This window comes from Eulemur rufifrons, chromosome 15, assembly GCF_041146395.1.
Source record: "Eulemur rufifrons isolate Redbay chromosome 15, OSU_ERuf_1, whole genome shotgun sequence".
In the NCBI taxonomy this organism is placed as follows: domain Eukaryota; kingdom Metazoa; phylum Chordata; class Mammalia; order Primates; family Lemuridae; genus Eulemur; species Eulemur rufifrons.
In genome coordinates, this window is record NC_090997.1 from 93,972,294 (window position 1) to 93,994,257 (window position 21,964).

At 42.9% G+C, this 21,964-nt stretch overlaps 1 protein-coding gene across 1 annotated transcript in view; it reads left to right on the forward strand.

The window, feature by feature from the left end:
* UST (uronyl 2-sulfotransferase) overlaps positions 1 to 21,964 on the forward strand; it is a 280,136-nt gene that overhangs the window by 93,655 nt on the left and 164,517 nt on the right. Inside the window, exon 2 of the mRNA XM_069488442.1 lies at positions 13,565 to 13,608. Coding sequence (XP_069344543.1) covers positions 13,565 to 13,608 — 44 coding nt within the window. The remainder of the gene's footprint in view (positions 1 to 13,564; positions 13,609 to 21,964) is intronic.

The window sequence follows — 21,964 nt, forward strand, 5'->3', positions numbered from 1 at the left end:
CTATGATCTCTTTCTTGTGTTACTTGAAGGTTTACAGGAAAGCGTAATTCCAGATGGGATGTTCTGTCTGCACCACAACATCTGTATGAGACCGACTTTGCCATCAAACCCATTTCATCCATGCACTTTCTAAATCAGTGCTCAGCATTTATGAGCAACTCTTCAAATCTCTTATTCACATGCATATCATTTCAGTGCAGTTTATTTGAAACACCCGGAATGTTTCTTCCTACTCATTTCCCTAAAGCATGAGGAGAATTGGCAAGTAACAAGTCATTTCTCTGTCAAACATATGACCGATTCAGTTAGTGCATGGAAGACACAGACACTCATTAGCAGTGGCCCCAGGCCATGGCCCAGAAACCCGTCAAGCAGGAGACAGAGCTGGAAACACAAAATCTTTTTTACCCACTTACAAATATGTATGCTTTGACACCAAGTTGTGACCCATAACCCTGCAAGAATTATTTCATTCATAGGAAGTCACCAAGGCCTGCCAGTGTGTTTCCCTACTTAGTACTCAGTCCTCACAGACTTCTTCTAATGGATTCTGGGTGTAGCTTTCCTCCATCTTCACAGTGGTGATGTTTACACACATGCGCGCTCACACACACACACACACACACATACACACACACGGTTGCAGCAGGAAACACTCCATTCTACCCACTGCCCCACCATGCAAAGAGCCCTGGACTAAGAGTCCTGTGGGCTTGAACCCAAGTCCAAGTCCAGCTCTGACATCACCCAGCTCAGTGACCATGGGCTCAGCTTCCTTCCCGTGAAGGCGGAGAGTTGCTCTGCCCTGTCGACCCCCAGGGTGGATGGGAGGGCTGCCGAAATGGCACATACCAACATTAAAGCTCCACGCCCGTGTAAGCTCATTTCAGATGTGTCCCGATCCCTTTGGCATCCTTGCAAGGATTTCCGTTTGCCTCTTAAATGAAACTGTACCTTCTGATCTTGGTTCCAGATGTCACAAGGACACCCTTAACTCACACTTGCCATCCTACAGTCTCCTGGGTGTGCAGATGCCCTGCCCTCCCCCAGTGGCACGCCTGCTGCAGGTGCCTGGTACCCTGGCGGGGTGTGCCTGCCCTTCTCTTGCTGTCCTGACCCTCTTTTCTTCCAGACACAGCAGGGGAGACTCCTCTGCTTGGAGCTGTGCCCAACCCCATCACAGGGGTGCATGTACTCCAGTCCTCTCTTGGTTCCTGAAGACGGCCCATTTCCTTCTGAACTGGGGCCTCAACACAGGCTGCCGTCTGTGTCCTGGGCTGCTCTTCACCTACTTACTTCTTCTCCTCCTGGAGATTAGGGGCCTCTGTTGTTCCTTCTCATATACACCCTGTGCTTTCCTCCTTACAAAACTCATCCCAATCATAACTCAACACGTTTTTTTGTATGTTGAAGCCCTAGCCCGCAGTGTGATGGTATTTGGATGTGGGGCGTTTGGAAGGTAATTAGGTTTAGATGAGGTCTTGAGGGTGGGGCACCCATGATGGGATTAGTGTCCTTATAAGAAAGGACAAGACAGCAGAGCTCCTTCTGTCTCTCTGCCATGTGAGGACACAGCCAGGATGAGGGCCCTCACAGGAACCTGGCCATGCTGGCACCCTGATCTTGGACTTCCAGCCTCCAGAACTGCGAGAAATAATTATCTGTTATTTAATTTGTTGTGGCAATTTGTTACAGCCCTCCAAGCTAGGACTGTATCCCCAGGGTCACGTCTGTATCTCCAGGACCCAGCACGATGCCTGACATAGAGTATGCCTTTGATAAATATTTGATGGGTGCAGTAGTGACTGCCCTGCCTCTGATTGCTACCTGTCACACTGTCCTTACACTTTCCCAGGTATCTAGCATTTCACTCATATCTCTGCACAGGGCCTGATCCCCTCTGCGTTTGATTCATTTACCGAGTTGATGGTCACAAGTATTACTTCTTTTCAACAAACATGCTAAAACGCGAACATCTAAATTAGTGTAGTAGCCTCAGAAGGCTGTGAGCTCCCTACAGCCTATTCAGGACACTTGGACTGTTCTCTTTGGGAGTTGCCTTCATTGTCTGAAGCAAACTTTTAAAAATACTCTCAATGATAATATAAAGGTATTCTTAGAGAAAAAATATGATTCTGTAAGAAAAGCCCAGTCATTCTAATTCAAGTTTGGAGAGTAAGCTAGGTGATCAAGCTTGAAAATTTTGATGACTTAGGGTCAAAAATGGCAGGTAGTAAGATTGTCATCTTATGGAATGAGCATCTAGGCCTATTGTTAACCTTTACTACTAACCAGCCATGTGTCTTAGCCTAAGTACTTAACCTCTCTTTGCTTCAGTTATTTCTTCTGTAATTTGAGGGGTTGGACTTTATATCTATGGTTATTTTCCTGCTCTGAAATCATATGATGTGTGCACATGTGCGCATGTGCTTGGGGGTGGGGGAGGTGACCCATACTGGCTCTGATTGCAAAGCCAGAGAGAGAGAAATTCCAGACTTAGTCAGAGCTATGGCAGTTTGGTTGGACTGAAGCCCTTTTTCAAAGACAACACTTCACTCCGTTTGTTGATGTTCTACATATTTGTTGAGCAAAGCCGTGTATCAGAACTTTTCAAATCATGGAATACTTAGAAAGTGATAATCTTTTTATGGTACACTAAAGTAAACTGGTGAGGATGTGGGTGTCTGTATAAGGCTCGATGAAAACATTCACTACATTTTATTATGTAATGGCTAAAAAAATAAAGTACAAAATATTAGGGAAGATATTAAATTTTGAAGTTGTGGAAAACTTCCAAATAAAAAATATTCAAATTTATAATCGAGAAGGATGACCTTTTTTCAGATTTCAAACTTGAAATACTCCATTCAGTTCCTGAGCGAGCCTTTTGGATGAAAATTTCTTCAAATTCTTGAGACTCACCATTGACAAGAAATTTTGTCCGTATAAAGAGGTAACAGAAAAAAAAAATCTGAAAAACTATAAATTTCCTATTGCTGAGGTAACAAATTACCATAAACTTTGTGGGTTAAAATAACACAAAATAAGCATCTTACAGTTTGTCTGGAATGGATTTTAATGGGCTCAAATCAAGGTGTCCCCTGGGCGGTGTTCCTTCTGGAGGCTCCAGGGAAGAATTTGTCTTTTTGCCTTTTCCAGCTCCTAGAGGCTGCCTGCATGCCTTGGCCTGTAGCCCCTTCCTCCATCTGCAAAGCACGTCACTCCAACTTCGGTTTCCATTGTCACCTCTCCTCCTCTGGCTCTGACCCTCCTGCCTCTCTTAGAAGGACCTTGTGATTACACTGGGCTCACCCAAGTAATCCAGGATAATCTCCCCATCTCAAGATCTTTTATCACATCTGCAAAGTCCCTTTGGCCATGGAAAATACAAGATTCATAGGTTCTGGGGATTAAAACGTGGATGACTTGGCATGGGGCTCAGGGGGAATGAGAGGGAATTTTTCATCTCACTACAACTACCCTTTGAGAATTCCCATCAACTGAAATTATATTTAAAGAATCAAGTAGAGCTGCCTTTTCTGTTGTTGGCAAACATAATGTTGAAATTTCTTGCAATAATGTGAATGAATTTCTAATCCAAGCTAACTTTTTATATGAAGTATTTCAAAATAATGGTGACCGCAGAATGGGCACACCCTTGCCGATAGCCATCCTGTAGCTAACTGGGACCACTGAAAGGGCACATCAGCTAGAAACGGACAGGAGACAGCCAGAGGTCTTGAGTTGTCCCTGGGATCACAGCCCCATCTTGCTTGTCCGTCCCCACCCCCAGCTGTCACCCCTGAGTGCTGTGCTGGCTCTTGGGATGCACGGGATGGCAAGCTGTTCAGTGGCCCTTTGTCCTCCATGGGCAGCTGACGCTCTGCCTGAGGTACATGTAGCTAGTGAGTGCAGGATGTTGCTCCTACAGCTCAGACCCCCTCTGCTCAGGCCACCCCTGATTAGCCCCAGACTGAGCAGCCTCAAAGGATCAGGATCACAAAGCACACTGTGGCTCCCAGGCTGGAATCCGGGGGGTGGGGAATCAGGCAGGAGTGTGTGAGTGTGCAAAGTGGCATCAGAGTCAGGCAGCTGGGGGCACGTCCAGAAGCTCCTGCTGATTAGCTGTCTGGCGTCGTGCAGGTCACTTCACTGTCCTGAGCCTCACTGGATTGTCATAGGATGAGGTCTTTGCTTAGAACAGCATCAGTGCTGACCATGGATTCTGATAATGAGGATGCTGAGTTTTTCCAGCCTTGTCTTGTTTTATTTCTCCCAGGGTAGATTCTTTTTTTTTTTTTTTTTTGAGACAGAGTCTCACTCTGTTGCCCAGGCTAGAGTGAGTGCCGTGGCGTCAGCCTAGCTCACAGCAACCTCAAACTCCTGAGCTCAAGCGATCCTCCTGTCTCAGCCTCCCGAGTAGCTGGGACTACAGGCATGCACCACCATGCCCGGCTAATTTTTTCTATATATATTTTTTAGCTGTCCATATAATTTCTTTCTATTTTTAGTAGCGATGGGGTCTCGCTCTTGCTCAGGCTGGTCTCGAACTCCTGAGCTCAAACGATCCGCCCACCTCGGCCTCCCAGAGTGCTAGGATTACAGGCGTGAGCCACCGCGCCCGGCCCAGGGTAGATTCTTAATCGTCTGTATTCTTCATCTTGCAGTGCACTTATTAGGGGTGCTTCATGCAGTAAGCGCATGCTGGAAGGTGTCAATCCTCTTGGCAGCCACACCCAGGTCCTGGTAGAAGAAGAGGACCTACCTGGCTGCTGGTGAGAGGCTTGCCGTGTGCAGAGCAGGGGCTGCCGGGTCGGCAGGTGCACCGTAGCTCCACAGGTGGGATCCGTTGACTGTAGCAATTACTTTAGGGGAAGAACCTGAGGGAATGAAACAGAAACCTGTGATTCCATCTCTCTTTGATATTCCATTCCTACCTGCATAAGATCATATAATATTACGATGAATTTCTGAGCTAATTTGAAATAATACATATTTATATATGTATAAAATATACATATTTATATTTAGGTTGTTATTATAACAGGAGTGCACTGATCATTTGATTCTGAAAGTAATTTCTTTCTACAGATTTACCCTTGACATTCTAAAGTGTATATTTGGATTGAATGAGAAAAAAAAAAAAAGAGGTGTGTCATAAAACAAGGCAGTGTTTTCAATCCTGAAATAAAATGGGAAGGGCATTAATTTGCTTTTAAGTTTAATGAGAAATAGAAGCCACTTTCTAAATCATAATTGATGGCAGTTTAATGCGAGTATTATTTTTCAGTGTCCAGAATGCTCATTTTTCACATTTAGCATCAAGAAAGTATTTTCAGGATATTTCTGCCTTTGTTAGCTGGTTGGGTAAAGCATTCAAGATTTTTTTAATGGGTATTTTTGTCAAAATATTTATATATTGGTAATTAATAAAGCCATTTGTTTTAATTCAGTGGAAAATAATTTTATTAAAGCTTAAATAAAGCTGTGCCAGCAGTTTCCCTCCATTACAGTGTTTTGGGGGCTGCATCAATTATAAGAAATGGAGCTATTGGAGACATTTACTCAGCACACAAACTCCTCATTGTTAACGATGGCTGGTGTGTGCTGACAGCTACCTCTTAGGGACATGTAACCCATGGTTAACGGCGGAAAGTGTGGCATTAGCATAATTTTTTGGCAAGGACAAGGCTGGGGTTGCACCATTGGCTTCAACAGTGAGTCCTTCATTTACAGCGTCTTATCGGAGGCCCCGACTCCAGCGGGGAGATGCAGCCCCTTGATTGTGCTGTAGGTAACCTGAACCCTGTGTGAAATGGCTCCTTCCGAATAAAAAAGGAAAGGATTTCAATCGCTTATAATTATGATTTTAAAACGACCTGTAGAAAAAAGACTAAGAAGAATCGCTTGTGTTTGATCAAAATTGACGCAGTGTCGAGGCAGCTTTTCTGACATTGACACTAATGCATATTATGGTTTCCATAAGGCGGAGTAGAATTAAAACATTTTTATTCTTCAGGGACCAATTTAGACAAAAATAGATCTTCTCATGCAAGGCTTCGGAGTCAAGAATAAATTATTATCCCCTGAGGTTCTGGAAGTTCATTTTCACATTGCTAACGGTAGTTCAAATAATTGGAAAAAATTTTTTTTGTACATTTTAGAAGACATATCAAGATAGGATTGGAAAGTAATAGAAAATATCAAATAATTATTTTATATGACTACTCATCCTTTGTATAATAAACTACTACCCTGACCTCAGGATTCCCTTTGATTTCCTGCATAATAAGTTAAATTCTAAAATTAACTACACCTGATAAAATTGGGCAATAGAAGAAGAGGAAGCAGCGACCACGCATTGAGCATTTACTCTGTGCTGGGCAGGAGCTGTGCCAAGGGCTTTACACATTTAACAAATTTAAGTTTACATTTAATTTTAAATTTAAATTTACATTTAATGTATTTAAATTTCTTAACAACTGTGTGACTTTATGTCCTCATGTTGCAGATGGGCCATTAAGCCTCAGTGCAGTTAAGTGATAATTCCGAGGTCACTCAACTAGTAAGGGGCAGGTCTGAGATTTGAACCCAAGTCATTATGTTCTGGAGTCTGAATTACTGACTCTGTGACCCCTGAGCTACTGTTTATCTTACTGAATCCATTAAGCTATTCCCCTGGGGCTCCTCTCCACTCTCCCTCTTACAGAAGAGTGATTGTTGCTATTTAAAATACAGGGCGCCCTGGTCCTTCCTTCAGCAGTGCTTCCTGTCAGCGATTCTAGCGATTTCTCTCTGTTGGGTTGTGTTGGTCTCTAATGGATTCACCTGCCCGCAGCCTGGAACGAGGGGTTGCCTCTCTGGCTGGGACCAAAGAATGTCTTTGCTTCAGATTTTCCACAGACCTCTTACGGGCCTGTGACATGTATGAGTGTCCCCGGGACTGATGGGATGTCCCTGGTGGTTTAAGTCAGACGGTGTCTGGGGAGACAGGGTGGAGGAAGGATTACGCTTTCACCTCCTCTTTTTACCCATGAAACGAGGTTCCACAGAACACTATGTTGTTTGCAGGAACTATATGTTCTGAACCTCTAAGCTCTAAAATTATTCTTGAAAATATTTTTGGAGTCCCAGAAAGGTTTAGGTCACCCCTGTGGTCTAAGGGGTAAGCTCTATGCCCAAGAGGTACCCCGTGCCAGCCCACTCCAGGTAGCCTGTGAGCCAACCCTGGCCCGTTTCAGCGTCCTTGCTCCCCCAGGAGTAGGTGCTCACCAGAACTGTTCGATCCTCCTCCCCTGCCACTGGGAATTCTGCGGCTGCCTGTGCTCCAGCAACATTCTCTTTTGACGTGAAGCTCGTGTTGTGCATGATGGAGTCACCCGAGATTAAGATGAGCCTGAATAAGATCTGTTTTGTAGTACTTGTGGAAAATGGGATTCAGCCTGAATTATGAAGTACATTAATTTGTGTTTTGCAGCTCAGTGGTTCTCAGCCCAGGCTAGACATTGGAATTATCTGAGCAACTTTTAAAAATACCGAATACCTGAAACTTGTCCCAGAATAATTAAATCAGAATAGCTAATGCTGGGACCTGACATCAACATTTCTTAAAAGCAGGCAGTGGAATGTGCAGAGGGCTGAACACCCCGAGTGAGAGGGTGGAGACGCAGTGGAGGTAGCTCTTGTACTGCTGCTGCTACCGCTAGTAGTGCAGCGAGTACTGCTAGTGACCACCTACTGGGTGCTCATGTGCTGAGCACTTTTTACAGAATGAAATTGTTCTCATGTGCTTCTTACCTATGAGCTTATTTCACTTTTACAGATGTGTATATGGAAAACTTTGAGGAGGCAGAGTGATGTATTCACAGAGGAATAACTTTCTTGGGGTATTCTCTACTGTAAGGGTGAGGCTTAACCAGTTTATCTAGGTACACTATATCTGACTTCATGGTCATTGTCCTGTCTTAGAAGACTTGGATGGTTCCCGTGTGGTTAGCGAGCCTTGGTTCTGCCAGCTGAGGTCTGGGAGTCATACAGCAAACAGCCAGAACTCCTCAGATTCCGAGTCACAAATCCCAGCTTCCTAATTCCTAGCATCAGACTTCACATGAGTTTCCTGAAATGCATGCTTGCTAAAAATAGTTTATAAGACTGCTAAAATGGGGAGACTTTGATAACGTAGTACCATGCAAAGACTCTGGTCGTACATATAAACTCCAGTAAGTGCACAAACTGTAACTCCTGTGTGGTGGGATTTAACACCTTTGCATGTGATCTCTTGTGTTATATTTACAACCTCCCTGGGAGGTCTCCATCATGAAGGCTTTGATGGGTAAGGTAGCATTTAGATCGTATTGTAATTTAGCTGATTGCAAAGTCTGACATCACTTCGCTTCTTTAGTCAGGTCATTTAAAAAACATATTAAACCACTAGTGTGTTGTTTTTTGGTTTTGGTGTGTACTTCTGTAAACGTTAACACATGTGTAGAGTCATGTAACCACCACCATCGTCAGGGTATAGAGTAGCAGCATGGAGTTCCCCAGCTTGGAGTGTGGCTTTAAATCAGAAGCCGCTCTCCATCTACCTGAGCAGTTTGGTTAAGTTTAAATTCCTCTAAGAGGCTGAGCTCTGTGTCAGCCCTCACTGGTGGTTTCTTGGCAGTTAGGAGACAGCCCCTCCTGAAAGTTTGGCGGATGGTAGGAATGCAAACGTATGGAGTGTATGCCTCCCCTTTTTTTCCTGCTTGACAAGACACTGTAATTCTTAATCCCTAAAGGAAGGAATTGAGACATGAAAATGAGGCTGGAATGTGGGTTACTTTCCGGAAAGAAATGAAATGATGTGTCCCTGTAGGCCTCTGAAAATAAGAACGTACTGACTGGCAGGGTACTGTGATTTGGATCGAGCCTGGGGTGTCTGGGGTGGACCCACACAGGGCACATGGAGGTGGCCGTCCAGTGAGTGCTTGTCCTCTGCCCTGGCTCCAGACTCTTGACAGCCACCTCTGCCTTTTCTTCTTTTCCCTGAATTTAGATCTTGAACTTCGTGCCCAAAGGCCTGAAGGGCTTGGGTCTGCACTTCCTTCCCCACAACTTAACACCCACAATAGAATCCTCTGCAAGGCGGAGCAGCCAGAAGCTTCTTTGATGCCTGGGAGCCTCTTCAGGGAAGCTCTTTTTGATAACAGCGCTCATCCTTTGATCTCTGCAGGGAGCAAGTTACCAACTTCATTTAAAAAAATTCTGACAGTTTTGTTGACTTTGCAGTATGAAAGTGTAAGATCCTAGGATGAAAAGCTCTACCTAAATATCAAATAATAATACAGTTATACCCTAGGAGAAGAGAAACTTGCTGTCTCCTGCTAAAGAAACACCTTGTGTCCGTCTGTGTTGCTTTTCTTCTCCCTTTCTGTACTTCTGTGACCAGTGTGAAGGGTTTACAGCTGCTGTGTTCTACTAAACTGCCGCAGCGCAGTGACCTGCTAGGGAGATAATGGGGCCCATGGTCCCGGAGCCGACCCTGGCGAGCCTGTTCCTTTCTGTGTGCAGAAAGGAGTGTTTAAGAGGGTGGACTCATTTCTGTGCCGTGACATCTGATTATGAGTGTCTTCTATCTTGAAGGAAGGGAGGGAGGAAGGAAAACAGAAGGAAGGAGAGGAAAGAAGGAAGGAAGGGGAAAGATAAGAAAATGACAAATTACCTTAAAATATTTTTGCATTTCACTGAGCAGAGGGTATCAACAGTAGTCAGACTCCATGGGTTCGAATTCTGCTGTTTTGTTTACTGGCTTTGTGGCCTGGGTGAGTTGCTTGACATATCACCTCGTGGGGTCCTTGTGAGGAGTAGGTACAACAATCTTTATAAAGCACCTGGTGAACAGTAAGCACTCAAAAAAGGTTATGACACAGTCCAGTGGTGAAAATAGGATTTTCATTTTTTTAATTTGGTCTCTAGGTCCTTCTATAAAATGGGAGATGCATTGCAAATGCTGGCTGGATAAACAGATGAGAGAATGCCTAAAGCGGAGGTGAGGACAGCTAGCACATAGCAGCGTAGCCCTGGTCACTTACTGCCAGTGCTTAGGGACCTTTGTCATGCTCCTCAGTGCAGCTCAGTTTTGCGGTAATGCTTAACTCTCCAGGGAAGCAATTTAGTACAGGCATAACTGCTAAGATAAGCCTGATGCCAATGTCCTTAAAAAAAAAAGCATCGAATAAAAAAGGGATAGAATTGACCATTTTTGCTGCGATACATTGTTCTCTTATTTTAGTTTCAGTATTTCTCACAATTAAAACTAACAAAGGATTTAACTGTGTGTTGGGTCAAAGGTATTCTATAGGACTCTATCTTATACCAGTGGGGGTCAGTTTTGCTTATTAATGAGAGTAGTAAGATGAGAGGTTCCTGTTCACATCCACGTAGAAGCTTTACAAACCGGAGGTCGTGTCTCCACTGAGCTTGAATGGGCAGTAACAATAATGACAGTCACAGCACTAACTTTTATTGAGGGCTTACTTTGTGCCTGGTCCTGAGTTGAATGCTTTACCTGCATTATTTTACTCAATCCCACGCCATATCAATGAGCTGGATACTGTCGTCATCTTCATTTATACAGGAAGAAATAGATATAGAGAGGTTGGGAAAATCCCCCAATCTCATACAGATAGTTGAGTCATGGCATTGAGTTATGAGGGCATAAATTATGAGGCAGACCTCTGCACAATTTTGTCTCCTCCAAGATAGCTCTTCCCCACCCGCCTCAAACTCCATGATTAATAGTTTTGTTCACTTGTTAAAAACCTGTAAGGAGTATATTAGGCTAATGTACAAGCAAAATTTCATTTCTTACAAGCCATTGCTAAGATTTCTAGCATAGGGAGTGAGTTAACATAGTATTTCATTCATCAAGAAAATACTGGGGACCTACTAAGTTCCAGGCTCTGTTCCGGAAACTGCAGCAATGAACACATCAGGCAGGTCCCTGTTCTCGGGGAGTTTATATTCCAGTTGAAAGAGACAGACCGTAAACAAGTAAACAGAACAACGAACGTGCTATTTTAGATGGAGAATTCAGAGAGGGCACCTGTAAGGGAGTGACGTTGGAGCTGAGCTGCATGAAGGGGGTGAGGAAGGGGAAAGAGGCAGTTCAGAAGGGCCCTGGGTGACAAGAGGTTGGTGTGCCCTGCAGCAGAGAGGAGGCAGAGCCTGAGTAATGGAGGGGCCTGTAGACCATGGTGAGGAGTTGGCTGTTTTGTTCTTAGAGAAATAGATTTTAAGCAGAAAGCGCACATGATCTGATGGATAAGGTTAAAAGGTCTCACTTGTTGCTATATGGGTAGGGAAGAAAATCAGCAATAAATAAAACATAAGGGCGCTCGTGGGTGGCCCAGAGGGGTTGGTGAGAGGTGGTCAGATTTTAGTTCTGTTTTGAGGCTGAGCCAACAGGACTTGTCGCTGGGTTGGCACAGGGGAAAGAGATGGATCAAGGGTGACTCTTGGGCTTTGGCCTGAAAAAAGGGACAAATTTGGGGGAAGGGACATGTAAAAGCCAATAAGGAAGACAGGGGAGGCAGAAATTTGGGGGATGGAATTAGAGTGAATAGAGTTCTGTTTTGGACAGGGAGGTGTGAGATGTTTAGGCATCCAAGCTGGGGTGCTGAGGAGTCAGTGGGTACCTGAGCCTGGAATTTGAGGTAGTGATCAGGCGTTTATTTAATTCCTTCCTTTTTAGGAGTTTTTAGAAACGTTGGTTCTTATGGAAACTTTCAGTATTTTAGAAACATTTTGCTGTTCAGACTCTCTTTGATCCGTGAGATTGGTACCCGGAGAACACATTCTCGCGATGAGCAGATGGGAGCCCTCCGCAGCCCCACTGGCTGCACTGTGCTGGGATGTTTCTAAATAGTTCTCCAGACGCAGGCAACTGTTCTCCCGAATTCTTTTATGCATATCCTCTCTATTAAGTCTGATAGAGATCTTATTTTTTCTTTATGCATGTTCCCAGCAGAGTTCAGCACTATAATTAAGGTGCAACAAATTGTTAATCATGTTCACATTTAAAAAAGGTTCCTGAAAATAGCCCAATCATGAGCATGCCAGGTGTTTGTGTTTGAGGGTCTTGTTCATTAAAGTTGGACCCTGCTGTCCCTTCGCCACATACAAATGGCCAGTTAGAGTGCAGTCATTGTGGTCATCGAGTGTGCTATAAATCAGAAGACTACAAAAAAAGGGATAGATGATGATTCAGTATGGAAAAACTTGTAAGTTAAAATCCACATATTTATGATGTTTGGATACGTTTCCCCAGTTGAACTGTCCCTGGCTTAAGCTCCGCTTCCCCCTTTTATTCCAACTTCTTAAGTCACTTTTGCTCTCTGCTGTCAAAAGCATCTTTCATCCACTCAAACTAAGACATTGATGTCATTTCTTGAGCCACTGTTCGCTGTAAGTATTCTTATGTTTCCAGTATTTTCCGTGTTTTGTTCCGTTAGCAAGTCTGACCATCTTTACTTTTCGGGTGAAGACGATTTCCATAGACTCACCAGAGTTACCCCTCTTGGCCAGGAGCCTCTGGATTATCCTGACTGCATCACTGGCTCCCCTGGGTGATAAAATATCCCCAGCCGGTCATGCACGCAGTGCCTGGGCAGCACAGAGGCCCAGGATGGCAGGACTCTAGGTAGGCCATCCAGATGGGCGGATGCCTGAACACGCTCTGGACAAACCAGTCTTCTCTCCTCTCTGAAGTTTAACAGCTGTGTGACTGTGAGCAAGTTGCTGAGTTTCTCCAGGCCTCTGTGCCCTCCTGTGCAAAATGGGGACGGTTCTACCCCACCTCTGATATGTGCATCTGATGAATGAATACCTGTAAAGCACTTGGCAGAGTACCTGGTAAATAAAGGGAACTCAGTAAACTTCAATTCCCTTTCAAAGCCCTCTGAATCTTTTCATCAGGAAGCAATAACCATGCACTCTGAAAACACACATGCTAGGAAATGGCTTTTAGTGAAGACAAGTCACACTTCAGAAGCAAACTAGACTGAAAAAGAGAAGGGAAATAGACAGTTTTAAGACAAACTGAGAAACAGAGTGTAGGGCTTCTCAAAGTGTGGTTCCAGGACCAACCACTGCATCACCTGGGAACTGGTTAGAAATGCAAATTCTCAGAGCTACTGAATCCGAGCTCTGGGAGTGGGGCTGGTTAGTCTGGGTTAGTCTGGGTTAGTATGATGCACACTAAAGTTTGAGAACCAATGGTCTAGAGGGTAAAGTCAACAGATACTAGGCGAGGATTAATGGTGTATGTTTCTGCATGTGTATATGTGTGTAGAGACATACCCATGTGTGTAGGATGTTTGCACTTGCTGAAACTATTAACCATCTGTGGTAATATCAGCAGACTCCAGCCAAACTGGTGATTAATTACTCGTTTTTCTTTGGTACTGTTGTCTGAATAGAAATACTATATGACGAGAATGTTTATTTTCAGTGACTTTGCACTAAGTTCATTTTGCGTTTAAAAAAATTGATTCCTCAATTTTCTTCTTCTTTTTTTATTTTCTAGGAAACTCCACTTACTTGGACGACCATGGACCACCTCCTAGTAAGGTAAGACTAACTCCCCCTTTCCTTTTATCTGTACTTACAGCCTCTGACTCCAGTAGCTCCTGGGCCTCCAACAACCCCAGCCAGCTCTCTCTTGGCCCTAAATCATTCACAAGAAATAGTAGATGACAGATGTCAAATTAATCTTTGACTTCTAACGAGGAGGAAGGGAAGAGCATGGTGATAGCCCAGATGATGAGGGAGGAAGAGCCATTATGGAATTAGTGGCTGTAGCTGCCCTGGCATCAGAGCCTTAGACTGACTTCAGACCTTTGGCAGCTTCTCCCATTTGCACTCACCTTGGCATCGATGCTGGCCCACGATGTGATGGCCACACCCAGCCTCCCCATGCCTGCAGGCCTTGGGGCCAGACTCATATCCATCCCATTCTCCCTGGCCTGCCTGAGTTGGGATGCTTCACCTGAGGCCCAGCCAGGACCCTCTCAAGGCTGCCGTGGCCTGGCCTGTGTGCTCACCTTTGTTTTTCCTGTAAGCTTTAAGTTTTGCCTGACTTTTAAGGGCCAGAATAGTCTGTGAGTGTGGTTTCCCTACCACTGTCTACTTTCTCAAGCTCAATGAAAACAAAATGCCAATTCACTGGGAAAAAAATGGGAAAAATAGAATAAAATGATCAATATATGTAAGAAAACACATGCAATGCCAGCAACTATTCTTTATTCTAAACTTATGTCCCTTGTACTCTTTTGACAGCAATTTTTTTTCCTTGTAGGAAATGATGGGGGTAGTTGATTGGTACCTGGGAGGGCTCGTGCTTAGTAGCAAAACAGAAGGTTGGCAACCCTGTATCTCTGACTCTTACTTTAAGAATTTTCTTTCTGCCCTGTGAAATCCTAAAGTGTAGATACCAGGGCTCTAGCTCTCCTAATAGTTGGTGGTTTTCTTAGTTTTTGACCATTTAAGGTGATGCCTGCAAAGTTTAGTTGTAAGTACATGATGAGAAGATAAATAACCATCAACCTCAGAGGCTTTGGGGAAATTTGCCCCAAAGTCAGTTGAGACCACCACCGTATTTACAGAAAAGGTTTTTGGATTCAACACTGGCTCTGCCATTTTCCAGCTGTGGGACATTAATTGGACGAATTACTTAATATTTTGAGCCTCAGTTTCTAATGTATGAGGTAGAACTAAAAATATTACACACAGTAAAGAACCAAAATTAGACCAAACATTCAATTTAGTAATCCCACTCCTGGGTATTTACCCAAAGGAAAAGAAGTCATTTTATCAAAAAGACACCTGCACTCGAATGTTTATTGCAGCGCAATTCACAATTGCAAAGATGTGGAATCAACCCAAGTGCCTGTCAATTCATGAGTGGATTAAGAAAATGTGGTATATATATATATACCATGGATTACTACTCAGACATAAGAAAAGATGAATTAATGCCTTTTGCAACTATTTGGAAGGAATTAGAGACCATTATCCTAAGTGAAGTATCTCAAGAATGTATAAACAGACACCACCTGTGCTCTTCAGGGAATTGGAACTAACTGATGAGCACACATGTACACAGAGGGAAGTAAAATTCATTGGAAATCAAGCAGGGGGGAGGGGAAGGGGGAGGAGAGGAGGGGCAAAAACCTACCTCATGGGTACCATGAACACTATTTGGGTGATGGACACACTTATAGCCATGACTCAAGCATTACAAAAGCGATCCATGTAACAGAAACATTTGTATCACCTTAATTTTTTTTTAATTTTTGAAACAGAGTTTCGCTCTGTCATCTGGGCTAGAGTGCAGTGGTGTCATCATAGCTCACCGCAACCTCCAACTCCTGTACTCAAGCAATCCTCTTGCCTCAGCCTCCCAAGTAGCTGGGAATACAGGTGTGCACCACCATGCCCAGCTAATTTTTTTCTATTTTTAGTAGAGACAGGGTCTCACTCTTGCTCAGGCTGGTCTCAAACTCCTGAGCTCAAGTAATCCTCCCTCATTGGCCTCCCAGAGCGCTAGGATTACAGGCATGAGCCCCTGTGGCCAGCCTAATATTTTGAAATAATAAAAAAAAAATACTACCCACAGCACAGGATGCTAAAAGGATTGAATGAGCTGATGTATGACAAGCACTCGGCACTGACGCACGATAAACATTAAATCAACGGTGGCCGGTGCTGCCTAGACTGGGGTAACATTAAGGTTATTGATGAGTGACACAGTAGCATTTATCACAGTCATCGAATGGCTCGACCACTCAATCACTGCCTGTTTATTGAGTGCCTGTGATGCTGCAGGCACTAGAAATACAAAAATGAAGCAAAACAACAACAAAAACAGCCTCTATCCTGCAGGAACAAAAGCACATAGAGGATTATGTGCCCTCTGAGGATAAGGACCGTGTCTGACTCTTCTCACTATCCTCCCATTCTTGTATTAGCTGCAGGGCCCAGAGGCACATCATAACAATCCCTTAAATTTCGCTGAATTAGACCATAGAATGCAGGGCTGGAATCCAAATGAGGTCTCCTGGCTTCTGTCCCAGGTCCTTTCCACCAGGCCAGTATTCTCAAACTTTATCTTGCATCAGGATTAGCTGGAGGCTTATTAAAACAGATTGTCGAGCCCAGCCTCAGATCCTCTGATTCAGTAGATTTGGGGTGGGCCTGAGAATCTGCATTTCTGACAAGCTCCCCAAGTGATGCTGATGTCGTCATCTGGAGTTCACATTTGAGAACCTCTATTCTAAAGGCCGTGAATGTACAGAGAACCATTTCCCTGGATCTTTTCTGTGTTGTTTTCACTATTCAATAGCCTAGAGAGAGTGATATGGAGTATTACGTAAAGTTTATTTATTAGTGTCATGATGACTCACCATTGTAAGTTTTCTTGTAGTGAAAACATGTTTTCTTTGGTCAGTAACCTGCCTAGGAGGGAAAATGGGGGAGAGGAGGAAAGATGAATGGTCCAGACGGTCTGTTGGATTTCCTCACCAGGGACTGCTCTTGCCTCCCAAGTGGGGGCCAGGAGAAGCTCTTCCCACCCCCCACCCTGATGTCATGGAAGGGAATTAGGTGGCTCTGTCCGTGGGACCCATCAGCTGTTTTTGTCAGTGGCTTTGTGGGATATTACTTTGGGTTCCAGGCTTGATAAACAGTTTTACCAGGTTGGAAGATCCAGGCCCACTTTATATGAACTGGCCTTTTTGAACTTTTTCCTTGGTGGCCAGCCTGGGCCACCCCTTTAGTCTACCCGCTGGCCTTGCTGTGGCCAAGTTGGTATTGTCGGTGCCTGGATTCGCTGTTTCCTGGGCTCACGCCCGCTTCTTTGGTAGGATGTTCCTGGCTGTGCCTCTTCTCCCTGCCCCTGCTGTCTGGTCTTCAATCCCCCACCTCCTCCCACCCCAAACTAAAGCTCCCTGTGCTACACAGAAATGATCAAGTTATAGCAGATTATTTTAGACCACGTTCAGAGGAAATTCAGTTTTATAAACTCTTTCCCAAGTTTGAAAATTGTGAACATAATCTCTTTAAATCAGCAGAAGTTTATATAACACAGATTCTTTTGCTATAACTGTATTTTCATTATCTAGGACTGGAGTAGCAAAAACACTCTTGATTTTCTGAGCGGTAGCCATAACAGTAATAAGAAGCATGTAAAAATGGGTAAGAATAATATTGGTATGTTAACATCTTTTCATCCATGCATATTGCTTGTGGCAGGTTGGAAATGAATCCCAGAAGTAATGAGGTCAGACTTCCGGATGAATGTCCCTTGAGTGTCCCCTGAGGTGGGGCCTCCGTTATTTAGGTCCACAGACCACTGGCTTATGCAGGGACATGGTGGCCTCCCAAGGATAAGGACTCACACATGTCTGGCCTCCGGAGTGAACCCCCCCGCCTGGCAGGGGAAAGCAAGACTCAAGTCCAGACCCATATTTTTCATATTTGTTTCGCACTCAGAAATGACTTTTTGCTGCCAAGACAGAAAGAGTTGTGATCTAGATAAAATAAGATTTTTCAACCCTGAAAATATACAAGTTTATGGGCGAGTCCTCATTTTATTAAAAGTTCAATTTCACAAGTTTCACATTCCACAATTAATAGCCATTTAGGGAATGGGGTTTGCCACACGGCACATCCTGGGCCCAAGTCTTCACTCTTGCCAGCATTTTCATTAGCAAAAGGCAAATGCCTCTGATTTTCACTTGAACCTCACAGCTCAGCTCAGATTTTAAGCTAAGCCATTATTTAAAGGTAGATGTTAATATTTGCTTTGCATTGCCACTTTTTACCACTACTTCGTGCGTTCACAGAATGCATTGGCTGAAGGTTAGAGCTCTACTGAGAACAACCATATCGATCTCTAGCTAATGAACAGAAAGATATTCTTGAGTACAAAAACAACAAAAAAAATTATGCTAGCTCTTTCTGTAAAATTGTATGTGTATGTATGTATGTCTACAGAGAAAAACCCGGAAGGATAGTAGTGTTTTCTCTGGGTGGTGAGATTTCAGGAAATTGTTACCCTTTTTCTTATACTTTTCTGTATAATTAGAGTTCATTAAGTAGTGCACGCTCAATCTAAAAAGTAGAAAAAAAGTGTCCTGGTGTAAGAGAAGATCGTGCTCTGGCCTCTGCAGCCACATCTGCAGTGTCCACAGGGCTCCCAAGCAGCCTGGCCTCTGAGAGGTGGGTCTTCCCCGCTTGGCTCCACTTCACGTGGAACGTGGGTTCCTGGTGCAAACAGGAGGCATCAGCAATGATAAGTTCTGTTGCTAATAAATAGGGTGTGGCTATCAGTTCGCATATATTAGATTTCCAAACCCGATAATGAGAGCTGTTCTAAGCACCTCAAGGCTAATAAAATCACTCTCTACAGCTAATACTGTATCTATCTTTTCCAATGTGCCAAGCACTGTGCTGAGCACTTAGCATGCGAAATTTAATCTCTGTAAAACTCCGTAAAGGAGGAAGTAATTTTTTTAATCCTTATTTTACAGATGAGGGAACTGGATCTTAGGCTGACTAACTTGCCAAAGGTTATACACTAAGCACTGGACTTGGGATTCCAGCCCAGGGCTGTGTAGCTCCAGGGCCCATATGCTTTTAGTCATTTCAAGTAATTTAATTAGAAATATAATAACCTTTCACCTTATTTCTGGAGTCTTACACTTTTAAATAAATTATATGGAATGTTGATTCGCGTAATACCCAAATTTAACCTTCAGTATACCAGAAAAAAAATAGTCATCGCCATTTACCATTTGTGTTCAAAGGACGCTCATTTTCTGTTTTCATCGATCCAGTGAATTTTTTTACTTCCACTTTATCTGTTTTCTTCCAATCATCTTTTTATATATACCTATCTTCAGCAACTGACCATTTTCAAACTATATATAAAGTAAAAATGTTGGTGTTCAAACATTACAAAAGGTGAAGGAAAATTGTCCCACATTTGTTTAGCAGAACAGGATGGTCCAGATTCTTTTCACGAAATATCATTTGAGGAGGCTCCTCCTCTTGAGTGGCTGACTGTGTAGGAATACCACATTTTCTTTTTGTCCTTAGAAATACATTGTTCACTCACCGATTCCTGAGTTTAAGAGAACTAATCTAGGATGTCATCACCTGAGAGTCATAGTCTGAGGTTTCAATTCCATGACTAATGTCACCATCGTCTTTAGTGTACTAAGTACCGGTATCTGACTCTGCATTCATCTCTCGTTCCTCTAATGCTTGTGAAAACTTTCCCTCTGTCGGTTTTCTTCTCTATGTCATTATAGGCAGAAATGAAAAATTCTAAATTTCCCACTCCATTCAATGAAAGTTAAAAACAAAGTACAAAGATGGTATTTCCAGTCTTCTTTTATATCTTCCAAGATGATGCAAGACTTTGGGTAATGTAATAAGAAATATGAAGGGTGATGCAATTGTGACAATTTCTTTCACTAATAATCCATTCCCCCAGGCCTACACTGTTTAATACAGTATCTCTTAGGCTCATGTAGCTATTTAAATTGAAATTAATTAAAATTTAAAGTATAAAAATTCAGTGTCTTGCTTGCACTAGCCACATTTCATATCCTCTGTAGCCACGCGCTGCTAGTGGCTACTGTATTGCACAGCGTGGAAGAGAACATTTTGATCATCACTGAACATTATTGAATGGCAGTGTTTAAGCCGTTCCATCATTCTTTCATTTGTCTACTCCTTAAGCCTTTTTATAGCACATTTGGAAATAATTTGATGCATAATTGATGAGTAATTATTCCTAAGATGATGAAATAGTAATATGTTTCAAAATATAGAAGAACTAAAATCACTAAGATTCCATGATGGATCTTAGATTTTCTTAAAGGGGCTTCTGGACCCATAGGGTAATTGCAAAGTAGAATGAATTTTATTCTCTTTATTTAAAAAAATATATTTTCTCTTTTAATTTGGAAAATATCTAAGAATGAATTAAGTCATAAAATACTAATCCATACAAATAGTTAGAGCTGCTCCCAAAAATCCCTAAAAAAAAATTAAGTCCAGTGGATCCTGATGATATATTGATGTTAAGATGTGTTACTGATATCTACATTTGTATACAAAAGCACTTTTATTTATAAAATAATATTTATTATTTTTGCATATAAAATATTCATATTAAAAATTCTATTTTAAAGTGGGTTGATTAGAACAGGGCTTACAATTTACTATGCTAAGCAAGCAATCTCCAAATCAATGAGAAGTAGTAATATTAATTGAGATAATATTTGCATAGCACCTAGCAGTGTCTGGCAACGAACCATTGTTCAATAAAGGTTAGTCCTTCTTGCCCACACCTCAGAAGCTAAATTTTCTTTAGTACAAATTAATTGTTGAATGCCTGCTTAGTCCAAGGGATCAGGAAGACACACAAAAAAGTTGAAGATAACCTCTTTCATCACAGCTTATAATCTAGTTGCATCGTAAAGTTTGATGGAATCAAAGACCATGAGAGCACATAGTTCTATGGCTGATCTTTCTTAAGTCTAAATGACCCTATGCAGATAACCATTCATTCATTCAAATGTTTACTCTGCACCAAGTTTGTGTTGGGCTCTGTGCTAGGAGCTGAGATTTATAAGGCTGCACAAGGCACAGTCCCTTACCCTCTGAGAGTTTGGAGTCTGGTGAAGACAGGCTAGCAAACAGAGCCATACAATACAATACAATACACTAAGTGGGCTGCTATGACAAGGATGAACATTGAACACAAGGAGAATGCAGGAAGCCCAACCTGACCTCTGCTTCAGGTGAGAGTCTTGAAGGTTGAGTAGGAGGAATTAACTAGGTCAAAGAGTCTGGTATGGAGGGGATGAGGAGGGCTGGGCCTCTCTACTGGGGTTTGAAGAGCGGTGGGTAGAAAATGGGTATATGAACTGCTTTGAGGAGCTTGGATTGAACAGCAAAGAGAGAAAAGATGATAGCCTAGGTGATGGGGACCATGTCTGCATAATTGTAGAGTAGGAAAGGGGTGATCAGTCATAAATCTAAGTTTGAATGGTACTATGGGTTGAATTGTACCCTCCCCCAAAGATATGTTGAATCCTAAGCCCAGATGTTATTTGTAAATAGGCTCCTTGCAGATGTAGTAACGTTAAGAAGAGGTCATACTGGAATAGGGTAGACCCTAAATCCAATATGACTCATGTCTATACAAGAAGAGGGGAATTTGGGGACAGAGACAGAAACACACAGGGAGAATGCCACATGGGCCACAGAGGCAGATTGGGGTTGTGCTGCCATAAGCCAGGGTACACCAAGGCTCATTGGCAACCACCAGAACCTGGGAGAAAGGCATGGAGCCAGTTCTCCCTCCGAGCCGGACCTTGATTTCAGACTTCTGGCTGCCTGAATGTGACAGAATAAATTTCTGTTCCTTTAATCTACCAGGTTGGGACTACTTTGTTATGGCAGCCCTAGAAAGTAATACAAATTGGTTGAGTTTAATATCTTCAATTATCAGAGTAGCATTAAGTGTTATACCCTGCTAGGTGTTATGTGGTTTGATTTAGTAAATATTGAAACCATTTTTAGGAAGCCTATCATTAGGATAATTTATGTGCATTTTCTTTTTTTCTTTTTCAGGCATTCAATACTACTCAGGTTCCCCCCCCACAACCTTCCTTCACTTTTCCTCATAATTCTCATGTTTTTAGCTGTTATTATCCCCCAAATTCTCTCCAGTTTCTTCTACTTACAATTCGTTTCTACTGCTCATATCGTATTGCTTTATCTACAAAAATCATATTTTTCTTAGAAAAGGACCTCAGCAACAATTAATTTAAAAGAAAGTTGCTGAAGGGAGATGTCCTGTTGGCCCAGGACAAGGGACCGTGAGGGCAACAAAGAAAAACAGGAATGA